At 45.5% G+C, this 18,813-nt stretch overlaps 1 protein-coding gene across 1 annotated transcript in view; it reads left to right on the top strand.

Annotated features, from left to right (window-relative positions):
- The window catches only part of amon (prohormone processing protease amontillado), a 278,590-nt gene that overhangs the window by 212,078 nt on the left and 47,699 nt on the right, over positions 1 to 18,813 (top strand). The window contains exons 7-10 of the mRNA XM_080276457.1: positions 3,037 to 3,125; positions 5,627 to 5,802; positions 16,213 to 16,425; positions 17,709 to 17,809. Of these exons, the coding sequence (XP_080132583.1) occupies positions 3,037 to 3,125; positions 5,627 to 5,802; positions 16,213 to 16,425; positions 17,709 to 17,809 (579 nt within the window). The remainder of the gene's footprint in view (positions 1 to 3,036; positions 3,126 to 5,626; positions 5,803 to 16,212; positions 16,426 to 17,708; positions 17,810 to 18,813) is intronic.

The raw sequence follows: 18,813 nt of genomic DNA on the forward strand, positions 1-18,813 counted from the left end.
CTGCCCTTCCTCCCTGTCTCCTGTTCACCCTGCCATATTTCTTTCTCCCCTCCCTCCATCTTTCTTGTTGGTTTCTCCCTTCCCTTTCTTTCTTCCTACCTCTCTCTTTCCCTCCCTCTCTCTCCTTCCCCCCATTCCTATTCACCAGCTTAGATCACTCCCCTCCTCCTTCCCTCCTTCCCTCCCTCCCTCCTTCCTTCTCTCCCTCCCTCTTTCTCTCCCTGCCTCCTTCCTCCCTCTCTCTCCTCCCTCCCTCTCGCAACAATCAAACAGTTATTGTGTATTCACTAACTTAGATCACTCCCTTCGTCCTTCCCTCCCTCCCTCCCTTCGTCCTTCTCTCCCTGCCTCCTCCCTTCCATGCTTTCTTCCCTCCCTGTCTCTCTCTCTCTCTCTCTCTCTCTCTCTCTCTCTCTCTCTCTCTCTCTCTCTCTCTCTCTCTCTCTCTCTCTCTCTCATTTCCGTTCTCTCTTCCTTCCTCCTTACCTGTGTCTTCTTCCCTGTCCTCACCCTTTCCTCTCCTCCTCCTTTCCTCCCTCTTATCCTACCTTTCCTTCCCTCCGTACCTCTCCTTCCCTTCATACCTCTTCTTCCCTCCGTACCTCTCCTTTCCTCCGTACCTCTCTTTCCCTCCCTACCTCTCCTTCTCTCCTTCCCTCAGACAACAACCAAACAGCCGCTGTGTAGCCATCAACTTAAACTCCTCCCTCCCTATTTCTTTCCCTGTGCCCTTACGTCCTTCCTTCCTTCACGTTCTCCCTTTTTCCTTCCTTTCTTAACTTCCTTCTTCTCCTCTATCCCATCCTTCTCTTCCATCCTCTCTCTCACTGTCTGTTTCTCTCTCTCTTTCTCAGATTATCCCTCTCTGTATCCCTTCCTTCTTTACCTCTTCCTTCTCCTCTTCCATCTCTCCTTACCTTCCTCCCTCCCTCCTTCTTCCCCACTTCTCCTTCTCCCTCCTTCTTTCCCCCCATCCTTCTTTCCTCCCTTCCCTTTAACTTCCCTCCTCCGTTCTCTCTTACACCTTCTCTACCCTTCCTTTACTCTTTTCCTTTCCTCTTTTCTCTCCCATTATCCATCCCTTTCTCTGTCGTTTTCTCTCCATCCTCCCTTTTCTTCGTCCTCTGTCCCTCCTTCTCTTTCTACCGTTCTCTCCCTCCATCTCTGCCTGCCTCCCTCCCTCCATCTCGCCTCCCTTTTCTATCCTTGCTTTTAGCTCAAAGGACAGTTGTGTTACTTATCACCTTCACTCTAACAAACATCCACGATAGTACAAAGTCTGTTGCTGTTTGCTTTCCTTTATACTCCTTTGTATTCCCTTCCCTCTTACCCTGCCTCCTTTCCTCCCACTTATCCTAACACACATCCTCTCTCCCTCCCTCGCTCCTTGCCTTCCTCCCTCTCTGCATCCCCTTATCCCTGCTGCCTTTCCTCCGTCCCCCTGCCTCCCTGCCCGCCACAACACCCAAACAACCTCTGTGTAGCCACCAACTTAAACCGCCCACGCCTCAAGAAACTCACTTTTTAATCCCTTGTGTTGACTTCACTTATTTGACTGTGGTGACGGTGGTTGTTGTGGTGATTGTGGTTGCAGTGGCGTTTGTGGTTGTGATATCGTATTGCTGGTTGTGTCTGTGGTGATTGTCCCTGTGGTTTTAATGGTGGTGGTGGTAGTTGTGGTTGTGGAAGTTTTTGTTTTTGTTGTGGTGATGGTGGTAGTTTTGGTGCGTGTTGTTACAGTAGTAAGGGTGGTAGTTGTGGCAGGTATGTTTTTTTTTATAGTTTAGATGTGTGGTAGTTGTGATCATTTAGGCATAATGGTAGGTGTTTGCTTTGGTACGTGTGGTAGTTTGGGTAAGTGATAGTTATAGCAAATATGGTAGTTATGGTATATGTGGTAGTTCTGGTGAGTGGTAGCTGTGGTAAGTGTGGTAGCTGTGGTGGTAATGGTAAGGAACTCTGGGCCATCAGCCTCTTCATTTTATAAACATAGAAGTATAATCTCTCTTGCTAATCGACTTCCTGTCTTCCTACTTACCTGCTTTCCTGTACTTCTTGAGATTCCTACTTACTGCATCCCTCCTTACTACCCTCTTCCTAACCTACCTTTTCTACTTACTTTCACATCCTTGTTGTCTACCTACTGCTTTCCTATTCACCTTCCTTCCTACTTACCTTACTTTCCTATTTACCTTCCTTTCCTACCTAACATCCTGCTTTCCAACATATCTGCTGTACTTACGCCCGCTTGCCATGTGCTGTCACCTATTTATCAAGCACTGATCTCTACTAACTATCCATAAACGTCTGCTTACAATGACCAAATTTTTACCATCTATTACCTACTACCCATATACTAGCACCTACTAAACTTGTATCACCTATTTAGTAACTGTACACCAACACCTACTAACCAAGTTCTAGCAATAAGTGCTACTAGGCGTTTGTACAAACTTCTAGTAGCATTTATTGGCACCTACTAACCCTTGCTAACTATGTACTAACACCTGCTAACCGCCTCTACCCACATACATCAGCCTTACCATTTATTACCACATACTAAAGCTCCTTCACTATACCCAGTGAACGCGGGGATGTATTTTTCATTTTATTTTCACCAACTTCAGACGATTTTGTTTAGCTCAAAATAGACTTTTTGAACTAGAGGTATTAGATATAACTTTAACAAACACTTTCAGCACGAGAGGCCTTTTCCTGAATTGAATAAAGTCACCTGGTGCAGCGAGAACTGATATCAAGGGGTTAACTTGGCTGGGATCTGTGCGGTGTTATGCAACTTTTTTTCCTCATAGTCACTGGCAGAATTAAACGACACTACATCTCTACAGTCTTTCCATAGTACATACTTACTCGTGACTAGCACCATATTCTAGGATTACTCATTTGTTACAGCTCAGCATTCAAAAGCAAGAGGAGACTGCTTAAGCCAGCTTAAAATTAGCAGAGCATCACAGCCTTTAACCTTGTACTCATGACTTCCGATGCCTACTAACGCCTACTTACTCCCACCTGCAGTCACGGTACGCGGTGTGCGGGTGAGGTGTCTGCTGCCAGAGACAACGGCATCTGTGGCGTGGGGGTGGCCTACAACTCCAAGGTGGCAGGTACGTACTCGCCCCTATGTAAACACTGCCTCACCCCCCACCCCTGCCTCACCCCTCACCCCTTCACACTTGTCTCACTCCTGCTTCATTTCTGCCTTGTCCCCCAATCATTCCTCGTCCCTCATCACTCGTCCCTTCCTCACCCCTTACCCCTCACCCGTCTCTCACCTCTGCCTCACTCTCACTCACCCCTGCCTCACTCTTCATTCCTGTTTGAACCCTCACCCATGGCTCATCCTTCATCAATGCATCGCCCCCGCCTCGCTCTCACTCACTGTCTCACCCGCCACCCCTGTCTCACCCGCCACCCCTGTCTCACCCGTACCCTGCCTCACCCCTGCCTCATCTCTGTTTCTCCCCTACCTCACTCTCACTCACTGTCTCACCTTTGCTTCACTATCACTCACCCCTGCCTCGCTCCTCATCCCTGCTTCACTCTAGCTCATCCACTTCTCATCCTTCACCCTTGCCTCACTGCCTTATCCCTTATTTATTTTCTCTTATTTAGTCTCATACTGCCACACCCCAAGTTCACCTCACCCCTGCCTTACTCTGCCTCATTTCTCTACCCCGTGTTACCCACCCTCACTTCCCTGCCCTGTCTTGCACTTTTCAACCCTACTTCCTTTTTTCACCCTATTAACACCGTATCACACTGCCTTGCCTCATCCTGCCTCACACTTCCTTTACTATTCTCCCTAACCCCTCCCTCACCTAGCCGTCAGTAGTTTCTTTACACCGTCTCACAACCTACTCACAAGCTAATGAGACCCACCTAAAATAAAGCACGATGATATCATGGCTTGGCATTGCGCTTTATTGGTTTCCATCCCCAGACGAGTATAGAGATTAATAATCACAGCTCTCTCTCTCTCTCTCTCTCTCTCTCTCTCTCTCTCTCTCTCTCTCTCTCTCTCTCTCTCTCTCTCTCTCTCTCTCTCTCTCTTTCTGGTTAGCTATCTGTCTATCTGACAGTCTCACTTCTCTATATTTATCTGTGTCTGTCTATCCATCTGTCAGTCTATCTATCTGTATATCTATATAAAACTGCAGCCAAAGGGTTAATACAAGAGCTCTTGCAGGAAACAAAAATGAAATAAAAGAGATGTGCTGAGGCTGAAGTGGCTATGCGTTTTTTTTTTTTTTTTTTTTGTCATTTAATCCAAAAATTACCAAAAAATATAAGTGCATTTGTTTCCATCATTAAATCTAAATTACCTCAAAATACATATGGTTTTCGTTTTCATGCTAAACAGATGGCGGAACTAACTAAAGTAAAATGAGTCTGGCACGTTATTGTACAGGCCATCCCGGATGAAGTCCGGGAATAAGCGAGAGAGAGAGACAGACAGACAGAGACAGACAGACAGTCAGACAGACAGAGACAGAGACAGAGACAGACTGATATACTGTGATTTTCTTGAAAGCATTAGTGATAGCAGAGCTGTATATGACTGCCGGTATTTCGTTAAACTGCTTCTCAAGCCAGATCTACTCCGTGCCTTACATATATATATATATATATATATATATATATATATATATATATATATATATATATATATATATATATATATATATATATATATATATATATATATATATATATATATTCATTCATTCATTGCCAGACGCCATGTATCCCAATATATATATATATAAATAAATATATATATATATATTTAGATATATGGGGCAGTGGTGAGTATGTATATGGCAGATGCATAGCTCAGCTTTACTGAATGTACACCATACCGTGGCCTATCTACAAACTGCATTTTATATGCTGTGGGTCAATGCGAAAATACATGCATACATTAAAAACATACGTTCTATATCAAAATTTGTGGATGTTTACTGAAATAACTACTGTTTGTAACTCCTACCTACTCGCTTCCCTGGCATTCTTCCTGGTTGCCTTCGCTTCGACTAACTCCCCTACCTAATTTTCTTGCTTCTCTGTCTCCCTCAGCCACTCTTGTCAGTCCCTGCCTTATCTGGTGTAGTACCCTGCCCCCCACCACCAAACCGCACATCTACCTAACTCTTTGCTTGATCATGTACTTGTCCCTGTCTGACTCCTTCTACATCCCCAACCTGTCACCTGCCTCTCCCCGCCTGACCTCCTGTCTCCTTGTCTAACCCTCCGCCCACCCTCAGTCTATGTATCCCTTTGCTGGATCAGCCTTGCACGACTCCGGACTCCCCCTGTCTAACCCTCTCACATTCACTACTTAACCCTCTGCCGAACCATTAGCCTAATCTCAGTCTAGGTAGCCGCATCTTACTAACATTTAAGCTCCTTTGACTCACTCTCAAAAGAATGAAATGTGACATCTAGAACAGAATGTAAGAGCTGTCCTGATCATGAGAGGGCTAATGGTGCCAGTACTACTGTACCCCTCGGACTCGAATGTCTCACTCCCAGCTGAATTAAATCATGTGGCATTAGGCGGGCTAGAATGCTGGAGAGTTAAGTCGCATGCCTAACCCCATTGCAGGTATCCGTATGCTGGATCAGCCCTACATGACGGATCTGATCGAGGCCAACAGCATGGGCCTGGAGCCACACCTCATCGACATCTACTCCGCCTCCTGGGGACCTACCGACGACGGCAAGACTGTCGACGGTCCACGCAATGCCACCATGAAAGCCATCGTCAGGGGCGTCAATGAGGTGGGTAGCCTACCTTAGTGCATTCATGAAGCGAGTTGGCACATTCATGGAGCGAGTAGGCTCATTCATGGAGTGTGTTGGCGCATTCATGGAGCGTGTTGGCACGTTCATGGAGCGAGTTGGCGCTTTCATGGATGTGTTGGCGCATTCGTGGAGTGTGTTGGCGCATTTGTGGAGTGTGTTGGAGCATTCATGGAGCGTGTTGGCACATTCATGGAGCGTGTTGGCACATTCAAGGAGCTAGATGGCGCATTAATGGATGTGTTGGCGCATTCGTGGAGTGTGTTGGTGCATTTAGGGAGTGTGTTGGCGCATTAATGGATGTGTTGGCTCATTCGTGGAGTGTGTTGGTGCATTTAGGGAGTGTGTTGGCGCATTAATGGATGTGTTGGCGCATTCGTGGAGTGTGTTGGTGCATTTAGGGAGTGTGTTGGCGCATTCATGGAGCGTGTTGGAATATTCATGGAGTGTGCTGGCGCATTCATAGAGTGTGCTGGCGCATTCATGGAGCGTGTTGCCGCATTCATGGAGCGTGATGGCGCATTCATGGGGGCATGCTTGGACGTTTGTGGAGTGGGCTGGCGCATTCATGGAGTGTGTTGGCGCATTCATTGAGCGAGTTGGCTCATTCGTGGAGTGTGTTGGCTCATTCGTGGAGTGTGTTGGCGCATTCATGGAGCAATTTGTGCGTTTGTGGAGCGTATGAAGCATTTGTGGGGCGTATTCATGCATTCGTGAAGTGTTGGTGTATTTGTGGAACGCGTTGGTGCATTTGTGGAGCGTGCTGGAGCAGGGTGGAGCGTGATAGGCCATTTCTAGAACGTGTTGAGACATTTCATTTGTGGAACATGGTGCATTTGAGGGGAGTGCTGGAAATTTTTTTAAGTCTTATTTTGGGCATACACTTGACGGCCCGCTTCCTCAGCCCCAGCAGTCCTCTTTGCCACAAATCTTCACATGTCACCATTTCAGTACCCATACCTACCGTTATGCAGCGTATTCCGTGCCCAACCTCATGGATTCAGATACGGTGCGAGCCTTGGGTTCTTTATTCTTGACCGGGCCAGAGTTTATAGACATGGGGATAGGGCTCAAACACCGGCTAACCAGATTTACACGTATATCACCAAACAGACATAGTACAACAATTGACACACAAGTACATGGGCAAACCTATACAAATATAAGTACACTAGAAGACACCGTACAATATAAAAGGCACTTACACTAAATATGTCACGATACAATACACACAGGGGGGCCTGAATACACTATGACAAAGGACACAAGATATATCTCAATATAACACACACAGGGGTTTGCACAGATTATAGCCTATGACACAGTATATCATAGTATGAATACACACACGTGACATGAACGCAATAATTCGTGGGATGCGATATATCACTATACACCACACGCACATCACATAGACGGGATCTGGTACGATATATCTCAGCACAAAACACCTCTGTGGCATCAACAGAATACTAATACTCTAGACTGGGATATATAGAGTCAGGTCGGGTATGTATCGCGCGGGGGAAGGGAACAACACACTTGAGGGCCAAGGAATAATTACACTACAGCGAGATGTACTACTACAGTGCGGAGTCACGGTATATTATCACAGTTAGGGCCTAGGGCACACGGAGGGAGTCAGGGGGTTGCACAGGGACGTGTGAGAGGGGATGTCACTTGGGGCAACAGGGGAACTTCTCACAAGGGCATACACTACCACAAGTGGGGGGGCTGGTGCAAGCAGGGGGGGGAGGGGAGGAGACACACAGGGGCGCAATGTCCGAGGGGCTGGGGAAGGGGAATAAACACAAAGTCTGTAGCACTGCACTCACGATATAGCTGGTCATCGGTGGGTGCGAGGGGTGCGCCTATGACCACTATGCTGGCAGCCGTAGGTGGCGGCCAGGTGTGGGAGGAGGGCCGTCTGGGGTGTGTTCCCGGTGCAAGTCACTGGCAGCGTAATCTGGGGTCCAGGCCAAGCTGAAGGGCGGAGTGATGGGTGGCCCTTTTCTGGTGGGGACCCTGGGAGTATGGTGGCCCTCTGGACTAGGGCCAAACAGGGCTAGGAGGCACTCAGCATGGCATCTGTCTTTCATAGTGGTGGGAGTCCTGGGGGCGGACCTAGTCTGGCCCAAGCCAAGGGTCTGCCACGGGGCACTCGTCGCCTCCCTGGGGCTGTGGTCTTGCCTGGAGGAGGCGTCTGTCAGGGGTTGGCTGCGGCAGCCTGTACTGGAGGAGTCCAGCAGCTACTGGGGGCAACGGGGGCAGCTTACCATCGCCTGGGGGCTGCAGTCTCACCTGGAGAAGGCCATCAGGGGTGATCTGTGGCCGCTCACTCTGGGGGAGTCCATCAGCAACTGAAGGCACTGGGGGCTGGGCTCCAACGACAGGATACCTGGCTGCGGGGTAGTCTCGTCCCAGGCACTCTCTGGCTGGGGTCCTGTGGGGAAGTAGTCTCCATTCTCCATGCAGGGGGGGGAGGTGGGAGGGGTGCCTCACTCGGCCACAGGATGAGCGGGCTGAGCGAGAGGCATCGCCCTCATAGGAAGCTTCCGGCGTCACAGAGGGGGAATGGCTGGTGGCCTGTTCCCTGGCTTGGCGGGCCTGGTGGTCCCTGCTGAAACTCCAGGCCAGGGCGTAAGAGGGAGGTCCAGAGGTCATTGCCTAGGCTCCCTCCCAGGGTGGTTGTGGGAGATTCGGTGGATGCTCCTTGACAGATCTGGTGGATGCTGCCTGGGACCACTCACCCCGGGGATGACCGGAGGAGAAGTCCCATAGGGCCATCTGGCTGTTGCTGCAGGTCCTGTGGATTCTGCTGCCCTCCTGCTGTCGGGGAATGGTGCAGCTGGGGGATGACCGGTGGTCTCTCCCCCTGTGGCAGATCCAGTGGATACCACCATAGGGCCCGCCGCCCTCCTGGGGAGCTGGGAGAAAGTCGTCTGTGGGACGGTCCGATGCGCTGGCTCCCGGAGGTGGGTAGCAGAAGGAGGAGATCCAGTGGATACTACTGAGCCGCTGCTCCCCTGGGGTGAAGTAGGTGTCTGAGCTCCAGGAGTGGCTCGTCCTCTTTTAGAGGCAGGTCCGGTGGACTCTGCACCCGAGGACCTACTTGGGACTTTGCGAATGCAAGTCCCACCCCGATTCTGGTGAGTGCTTTCTCCATTGAAGGGTAGTGTACTCGATCTGAGTACTGCCTGATGGTCCAGCTGCCTGCAAGAGGGGTATCGGGTAACGGGGGATATATGTTCCTCCCATGCGGAACGCAGAATTGCCTCCCCATCGCCTCCTCCTGGGGTGGTGGTGTCAGGCTCGCTCCACTGGGTGAATATTTCACCTACAGTCGCCATGTTAGGGCAGTCTCATGCAGAAAAGTTTTAATGGTTTTATCGATGGTGTTTTAAAGATTTGTTGGTTAGTCTTGTGGACGATCAGTGAGGTCTACTTTAGCAAAATTCAAACAAGGACTCAGAGTGCAGCATCCACGTCCACCACCTGATTTAAAGGCAGAATATTTGACTTTGCCCTGCGACCTTGATCTTCGCTGGATTACTCTCAAGATGAAATTTCAGTACTTTATACTTGCCTAACCCTTAACCCTTCCACCAACTCTGGTTCATATCAAATCAAAACTTAGTAGTAGATTTGGATCAGTGGCTATGATCTTTAACCTTTCCTTGTGACCTTGAATTTTTAATAATTGTCCTCAAAATCGAATACCATCATCCATGTTTTAACCTGAACCCTTCCACGAAATCAAGTTTGCATCAGATTAGTAATTTTTAAGTTGACTTTGTCATGTTACCTTGACCTTTTACTTATTGTTCTGAAATCAGTGGAAATGAAGTGAATAATGGATTCCTAGCACCAGGTATCAAAGACCACATAACACAAATTCAAATCAAAGGTATACATACTGTACTGTATATATATATATATATATATATATATATATATATATATATATATATATATATATGAGCCACATTGTTTGTTTGTTTGTCCTTCAATCACGCCCAAACCATGGGACAGAGACCCCCAGACCCATATAAATTCTGAATCAGGGTGACCCAATGATGGTTTTAGGGGGGTCAAAATTCAGATCTGGGTCATTTGAGGCCACCAGTAGAGTGTTTGCCTTTATGACCAGTGCAATGCCAGGTACCTCTGCAGCCCAATTTTTGGCATGAAGACTCACGTGGCTTCCAGTTCGGACACAGGCTGTGAGGTTGGCCTCTGAGGTCATTTGAAATCACTGGTCGGACGTCATTTGAGATCACCGCTAATACATGCTGGAATGACTGGACCCAGCAGCCCAATTTTGGCATGGAGACCCACATGACCTCCAGTCCGAACATAGGCTATGTGAGGTTGATTTCCGAGATCATTTGAAGTCACCAGTCAGAGATCATTTAAGGTCACTGGTAACAGTAAACAAGTGTCCACAAACACTGTGCGTTAGTCTGCAAAAGCAAAATAGAAATTTCCTGGACCTCATATAATCCCTCTCCAAAAACATAAGAGGTACTGTACATGGTCTTTCTGGAGTAGAAAGAAAGACTGAGCTAGAACAAATAGGATTAGAGTGTTAACTTTCTGGCCCAGACAACACCGGGTACCACTGCTAGTATGACTATAATAGCAATGGAACAGAAATGGGGAAGGGGATGTAGAAGTGGTCTTGGCATAGATGTGGTCTTGGCATAGACGTGGTCTTAGCATACAAGTGGTCTTGGTGTAGAAGTGGTCTTGGCATAGATGTGGTCTTGGCATACAAGTGGTCTTGGTGTAGAAGTGGTCTTGGTGTAGAAGTGGTCTTGGCATAGACGTGGTCTTGGCAGAGAAGTGGTCTTAGCATACAAGTGGTCTTGGTGTAGAAGTGTTCTTGGCATAGAAGTGGTCTTAGCATACAAGTGGTCTTGGTGTAGAAGTGGTCTTGGCATAGATGTGGTCTTAGCATACAAGTGGTCTTGGTGTAGAAGTGGTCTTGGTGTAGAGGTGGTCTTGGCATAGATGTGGTCTTGGCATAGATGTGGTCTTGGCATAGAAGTGGTCTTAGCATAGAAGTGGTCTTGATGTAGAGGTGGTCTTGGCATAGATGTGGTCTTGGCATAGAAGTGGTCTTAGCATACAAGTGGTCTTGGTGTAGAAGTGGTCTTAGTGTAGAAGTGGTCTTGGCATAGAAGTGGTCTTAGCATACAAGTGGTCTTAGTGGAGAAGTGGTCTTGGTGTAGAAGTGGTCTTGGTAAAAAAGCGGTCTTGACATAGAAGTGATCAAGGCTTAGAAGTGGTCTTGGCATAGAAATGGTCTTGGCATAGAAGTGGTCTTGACATAGAAGTGGTCTTGGCATAGAAGTGGTCTTGGCATAGAAGTGGTCTTGGCATAGAAGTGGTCTTGGTGTAGAAGTGGTCTTGACATAGAAGTGGTCTTGGCTTTCAAATGGTCTTGGCACTGAAGTGGACTTGTCTGTGAAGTAGTCTTGGCATTGATGTGGTCCTGGTGTTGAAATGGTTTGGCATTGACAAGATCTTGGCTCTGAAGTGGTCTTGGCATTGAAGTGATCTTGGCACTGAAATGGTCTTGACACCGAAATGGTCTTGGTACTGAAGTGGTCTTATCATTGTAGTGGTCTTAGCATTAAGGTGGTCTTGGCATTGAAGTGGTCTTGGCATTGATGTGGTTTTGGCATTGACATGGTTTTGTCACTGAAGTGGTCTTGGCACTGAAATGTGGTTTTGGCACTGACATGGTCTTGGACTTGAAATAGTCTTGGCACTGAAATGGTCTTGGCATTGAAGTAGTCTTGGTCTTGAAATGTTCTTGGCATTGAAGTGGTCTTGGCATTGAAGTGGTATTGGCACTGAGGTGGTCTTGGAATTGAAGTAGTCTTGGCACTGAAGCAATCTTGGCATTGAAATGGTCTTTGCATTGAAGTGGTCTTGATCTTGAAGTGGTCTTGGCGTTGAAGTGGTCTTGGCATTGAAGTGGTCTTGGCATTGAAGTGGTCTTGGCATTGAAGAGGTCTTTGCATTGAAGTAGTCTTGGCATTGAAGTGGTCTTGGCATTGAAGTGGTCTTGGCACTGAAGTAGTCTTGCCATTGAAGTTGTCTTGATCTTGAAGTGGTCTTGACATTGAAGTTGTCTTGATCTTGAAGTGGTCTTGGCAATGACATGGTCTTTGCACTGAAGTAGTCTTGGCATTGAAGTAGTCTTGGCACTGAAGTAGTCTTGGCATTGAAGTAGTCTTGGCATTGAAGTTGTCTTGATCTTGATGTGGTCTTGGCATTGACGTGGCCTTGGCATTGAAGTACTGTAGTCTTGTCATTGAAGTGGTATTGAGGTTGAGATGATGTTGGTATTCCCACATGGTGGAAATAAATGACTAATTGGAATAGACAGGGCAATACCCCTCATCCTTCTAATGACTTCCACTTTAACTCAACTCTCATCTCTTTCCTGTTGCCTTACACCCTCCTTTAACCCTACACTGGAAAAACTGATATAGTAAATGAATTTATACACTGCTTCTGTTCACTGGCTGAATATGTTTTTTTTTTTATGAATTTATACATCAATACACTGGTTGAATGTATGCACTGGCTGCATATTCTTTCCTCTTTCACTTGGCCTAGAATGGTCCTCTTTCATGAATGGTGAGCCATAACAAGAGATTAATATAAGAGTATGGTGGTAGGTACAAACAACTGCCATGGATGGGATACAAAGCCATATTATTGGCTATTTTTGCTGATGAAACAAGTCAAACTAATCAACAGACTTATGAAAATCCCCACAAAGTTAGAGTGGACAAATTACAGATGGATTTGCCTCAGGATTGCAGTGGCCCAGAGAACATCTACGTCAGCCAGCAGTGAGGACAAAGACTGCAAGTGGGATGGGTAAAATGGTTTGATAATTTTGTACACTATCACATTTACTCTAACTTGACGAAAGTCCCTAACCACTTTCAGCTAAGTTGATGGCCAAAATGTAGTCATACCAGTGGGTTCATCTGACAAACATTACTAACCAGGGAGATTTATTCCTTCCTAATAACCAAGACTCATCGAACTTCAAGCAACCATGATTTACTGTTCAAATTGCAGGAGTGGCCCAGTTCTGTGAACCTATTACAGCCGAACATACATTTGCTGGCCCAGGGTCATTGAGGTCTGGGAAACCTCTTTGTGAACAACCGGTCATCGAGGATGATGACTGCAACTGTGACATGTAGAACAGTCTCGATTGTGCACTGACCACAGCCGTGAAAGGCGAGATTCATTTAATTTCATTTTAAGGGCTCCACCATTGGCCTTGGTCACCTAATGGCAGCTGTCCATGCTGGTCGATCTCTGACAGCTTCCTTATTTAGTCCCTTGTCCCTGGGGTCATACTCAGTGACTTCTTCCCAGGTCTTTTTCGGTCTACCTCTTGCAACCCTACCCCTAACGTTAACACGTATCACTTTCTGCACCCAATTATCATCCCCCATCCTCTCCTCATGCCCAAACCGTCTCAGTCTACCTCTCCTCATCACAGCACCAATACACTCCTTCCATCCTACCTCTCAACATTTTCATCATAAACCTAGCCCCCCCCAGGCCTCACACTCAGGGATGCACTGCACATCCACCTAATCATCATAATTCCTGTAAGAGTGAGCCTGTGAATATCATCATCCTTTACTGCCCAGGTCTCACTACCATACAGCATTACACTCCTAACACATGGTGCATACAAAGATCCCATAGCATGGAGGGAGAGCCCTCTCAATGTCAGGCAAGGCAACAGCTCCCTGAACTTCCAACAACCACATCTCACTCTAGCCAGTGAGCTAGCTCCAGCCCCACTTCCAGCACATAACATGTCTCCTGAATAACAAAACTTCCACACACTCAAGAGACTCACCAGCAAGATCAATCATTTCACACCTGACAGTCTCCACTTGCTCCCTCTGACACTCTGCACACATGAAATCAACATTATCTAGCAGTCTACCTTTAATACCACTACATCTCTTAAGCACCCACTTACCACAAACACTGTGCAAGATGGAATTGGTCACTCTCCCTCTTCTTTGACAGTACCTTCACCAGCTCTAGAGACCATCACTTCTGTTTTATCTGCATTTACTCTTAAGCCCTTGTGCCCCATATCATCTCTCCACTTCCTGAGTCATTCCTCTGCCTCCCTTTCATTCTCTGCAATCAACACCAAATCATCAGCATACAATATATCCCTTGGGAGTCGATTTCTGAAGCCATGTGAGAGGGCTTCAAGTACCATGATAAACAACAAGAGACTCAAGACCCATGATAAACAACAAGAGACTCAAGACTGACCTCTGATGCACACCAATATTCATGGAAAACTCAAATCTCCATTCACCCTTACCTGGCTGCGAGCACACACATACATAACCATAACCACCCCAACCAGCCACTCCTCAATGCCACGTTTTCTCATTGCCCACTTCATCACCTCTCTGAGGACTTTGTCAAAGGCCTTCTCAAAAAAAAAAAAAAAAAAAAAGTAGGGATCCCTTTTCTTTCCTATATACTTTTCCTGAAGCAGTCAATCAATGAATATAACATCAGTGGTCCCTTTGCCTGGCATAAACCCAAACTGGATCTCATCAATATTTTCTTTTTCTCTAATCATACCTTCCAGAACTCTCTCCATTGCCTTCATTATCTAGCCCAAAAGCTTTATGCCTTTAACATTTTCTTTTTCCAGGGCATCACCCTTCCCCTTGTACACCTTTACAGCTATGCTCTTCAACCAATCATCTGGGACAACACACTCACATATAATCGTATTGTCAAGTCAGTGAATAACCCCGCTCCTATGTCTCCTGAGGCTTTCAACATCTCAGCAGTCAACCCAGACATGCCTGCTGCTTTTCTCACCTGTATCCTGCCTATTTGCCCTGCTCACAGTAGCAGCATCAATTAAATGCCAAGGGCCAAACACTGGATCTGCTGGCTCCAAACCTTCCCTGTCCCAGTCAAACTCTTCATTCAAGACCCTGTTATAATGCTCTCTCCAGGTGTCTTTAATATCCCCATTGTTCACCACTACCTTTCCTTCATCATTCTTCACACACTGCTCACCTATGATATTCCTGTTTTTCTTCTTCATCGGATTTGCCACCTTAAATACTTGTATCATATTCTTCCTTTCCACACTATTTAGGTTATCAAGTAAAAGTCTCTGAGACACAGACTTTGCCCTGTAAACCTCTTTTCTTGCCCTGTGCTTGGCAGCAAAGTGTACCTCTTCGTTACCACCATTTTTCCATTCCCGGAAAAGCCTTCTTTTCTCCTTAACTGCAGCTTCTACACCCTCATCCCCCCACCAAATTACACTATGTCCTGGGGGGCCCCTAGTTCATCCACACACTGAATCAGGAACTCTCAGGAGATTGTTCTTGAGAGCTCTGTACTGTCCATTAACACTTATCTCAGCAGCTCCCTGTTCAGCCACTACTCTACTCATCTCACTGTAGCAAGCATTCCTGACAGCTTGGTTTATCAACTTCTATACTTTCCTCTTGGGTGCATAGGTCCACTTTTTCATCACCCGCCCCTTAAGCACCATGACACGTATCAATAACTTGCGTTGCTGCACACACTTCTCACTCCCCGTAACTTTAACAACCTTAGCTAACCTCCTATCAGCCCTCCTGACCAGGAAGTAGTCTGTCTGGCTGTTATTGCCCCTAGACTCATATGTAATCAACTTATTCGCTCTTATTCCAAAAGGTGTGTTGCACACAATCATGTTCATTGCCTCCCCAAGCTCAAGTATCCTTTCTCCTTCCTCATTTCTTGTATCATATGCACATTCCCCATGCAGTCCTTCATATCTTTTAGCTGCTTCACCTACATGACAATTCAACTCTCCTCCCAAAACTACAATCTCATCATTCTCCATACCATTTACTACATGTATTAAGTCACCACAGAATCTATATTTCTCTACCTCCTCCAGGCCTTTCTGTGGAGCATAAGCCAATATAAATGAAAACATTATCCCACCAAACTAAATTTTCACTACCATTATTCTTTCATTTACTCTCATTACATTAATGACATATTCCACCAATTTCTCCTTAACCAACACACCCACACCACCATATCCATCTGCCCTACCCTGCCAAAATAATGTAAAAACAATCCCTCCTGGCAATCATTTTAGCTGATCCTCCCCTATATCTGATTATAAGATGAATTTACCTTGTTGCCCCAAGGTAGCAATAGTCTGGGAAACATCAGAATGTGAGTGAGCAGTGACAGTTGCAAGGAGAGTACAGTAAATGCGACTGTGATGGATAGAATAGTCTCAGTAATACAGTAAGCTAAATGAATTCACATTTGTTGTTCCAGGGTCGCAACGGTCTGGGCAACATCTACGTGTGGGCAAGTGGTGACGGTGGCGAGGATGATGACTGTAACTGTGATGGGTACGCGGCTTCCATGTGGACTGTCAGCATCAACTCTGCCATCAACGATGGCTCCAATGCTCACTATGATGAGTCCTGTTCCTCCACCCTTGCTTCCACCTTCTCCAATGGCGCCAAGGACCCCAGCACAGGCGTTGTGGGTGATAATGGATTTTTATTTTCAGCCTTCTCATGGTCATGTCCTCTCTAGCATATTATTCTGCATAGTACCATTCACCATAACATGAGTGCATCTTCTCTAGTATTTTATTCTGGTTCATGCCACATGATTTTATTTAGGCTAGTTATGAGTGTGTCCTAGGTAGCTGAGCATGTTAACCCCTAGACAGTGATTGGCAATATATGGATTTTACTCTAGTGAATTTCAAGATACGGCATTTTATTTGCCACAAGCAAACCTCCCTTTGTCAAGGAGTTGATAACTCTCATAATTAATCCCTAGATGTAAAGTATGTTAACAACTTACAGGTAGACCTTATTTAAAATTTGGTTCACTTCAAATTGTTTCATTATTAAGGTATTAGTGAATAACAACTAATTTTTCACCTGAAATTGCTCTTGATTCATTATATACTTCTTTTGACGTTAGAAACAAGCTTTTTGTATTTTTAACCTCTCATTCATGAACCAAAAACATGTCTCACTGAAAGCTGTTTCACTAAAATGTACCATTTTGCCTTGACACATCCTAGACTTTAACTCCATGACCTAGATCATGTCTTTTACATCTCATTCTTGCTACCTCTAGATAGTTATATTCACCTTAGGTGGACTGCAGGGCTGAAGTTGCCCTCCTCCTGCAGACCACTGTCCTCCATCTCAGAAGATAAGGAAGGATTTGAGGAACATTTGTATAAACAGGCAGCAGTACAATACCTTTTTAGCTGATTTATGGCTGTCACCAAACACTTGTACATATCTTAGGAAGGGTCTCTTTTAGTAAAGAAGGCAAGTTATTGTAGAATACTATAAAGTACAGTGAATCATTGGCAAGGTTTATTAGCACAGGATGTATATAGATAGTGTAATAGCATGAAATGCCTACTGTTAAAGATTCATATGGCAGGTATGGTTTTATATGCGAATTGCATAAATTCTATACTGTACAGTATATTTAATTTTTAACCATTTTATCCCCTTCAGTCTGAGAACATACTGTATTATGTTTTTAATTTCTGCTACTTTCAGATGCTCTTATTCAGCAGAGAAGACCTTTCAGACATAAAGTTAAATACTGTAATGTACTGTATGGACTTTATTAGCCCTTTCACTACTTAAGGCCTTTCCTGAGTTGGAAAAGATCATCTGGAAGCAGCAAGAAAAACAAGAAAAAGGAAAGAAAAGAAAAAAAAGAGACAGTCTGGGGGCTGCTTGGCAGCACATAGCCAGTGCCGTGTACTGACACCAACTCCTCCACAGGCAACAACAGACTTGTACGGGAAGTGCACAAAGACTCATTCTGGGACATCAGCTGCAGCTCCTGAGGCGGCTGGGGTCTTTGCTCTGGCGCTTGAGGCAAAGTGAGATGCTGTATTATATAAATGATTAGTCTAGCAATAAGGGACTGAATAGACTGATGGATACAGATTTGGATGCTTGTTCTGTGGCTCATCATTCAGCTCACGTGCCAGCAGATGGTGTTACACATACAGTGTTTCACTTTTTACTGTTTTGATTGGGTCACTCATTTGCTAGCAGTAGAGACTCTGAACACTAAAATCACCCTTGTCTTTTTGGTGATGGTTGTCAGTGGGTTTCAGAATTTTTTGTGGCATTATAATGTATTACAGCACATAGCAGAGTGCATGACAGAATTGTTTATACAGTACTGTATATGATTACAGCATTGCCCAATCGATTCACTGAAGGTATATATACTGCCAACAACCATTACATCATTATAATAATCATCATCATCATCATCATCATCATCATCATCTTAGCTTAATTTTCCCTTGTTCATATGACTTGTGGAGAGCCAGAAGAAAGCTTTCTGTTTCCTTAAGGGTCTTTAGTCGGAAGAGTAAGAAAGTCCCAGATACAATTAAACCTTCTCCTGTGTTGCTAGAGATATGAGATTGCTTGCAGTTCAGGTTTTAAGTGATGCAGTTGTCACATTCCAGTGAAAGCATAGGGGGAGAGCATTATATTCCCCACTTACATCTCTTTTCATTTTTTTCTATAACTATCAGTGACTCTGTATGTACAGTGGTTATGCTTCCTTCTGTCCCATAATTGTCCTTCAGCCACACTTTGAAATTAATGACTCCCAAGTTAAAGAAAGAAAAATTGAAGTGGATGGAAATATATGAATAACTTTTCTCTCAAAGATACTGCAATTCATTTTTGGAATGACTGTCATTGATGGGAATTATGGCACTTTACAAACACTTTGAGTCATTCATGAGAAGTACTGTATGTACACCTTCTTCATGTATGGCATATTGGTCCCTCCCTCCAGTCATGTCAGTGGTATCCATGAAGACCATGCTTTGAGTCCTAACATGCAAATGTTCAGTTGTAG

Source organism: Coenobita brevimanus, chromosome 65, assembly GCF_032717465.1.
Source record: "Coenobita brevimanus isolate Jiangsu-jjx chromosome 65, ASM3271746v2, whole genome shotgun sequence".
NCBI lineage: Eukaryota > Metazoa > Arthropoda > Malacostraca > Decapoda > Coenobitidae > Coenobita > Coenobita brevimanus.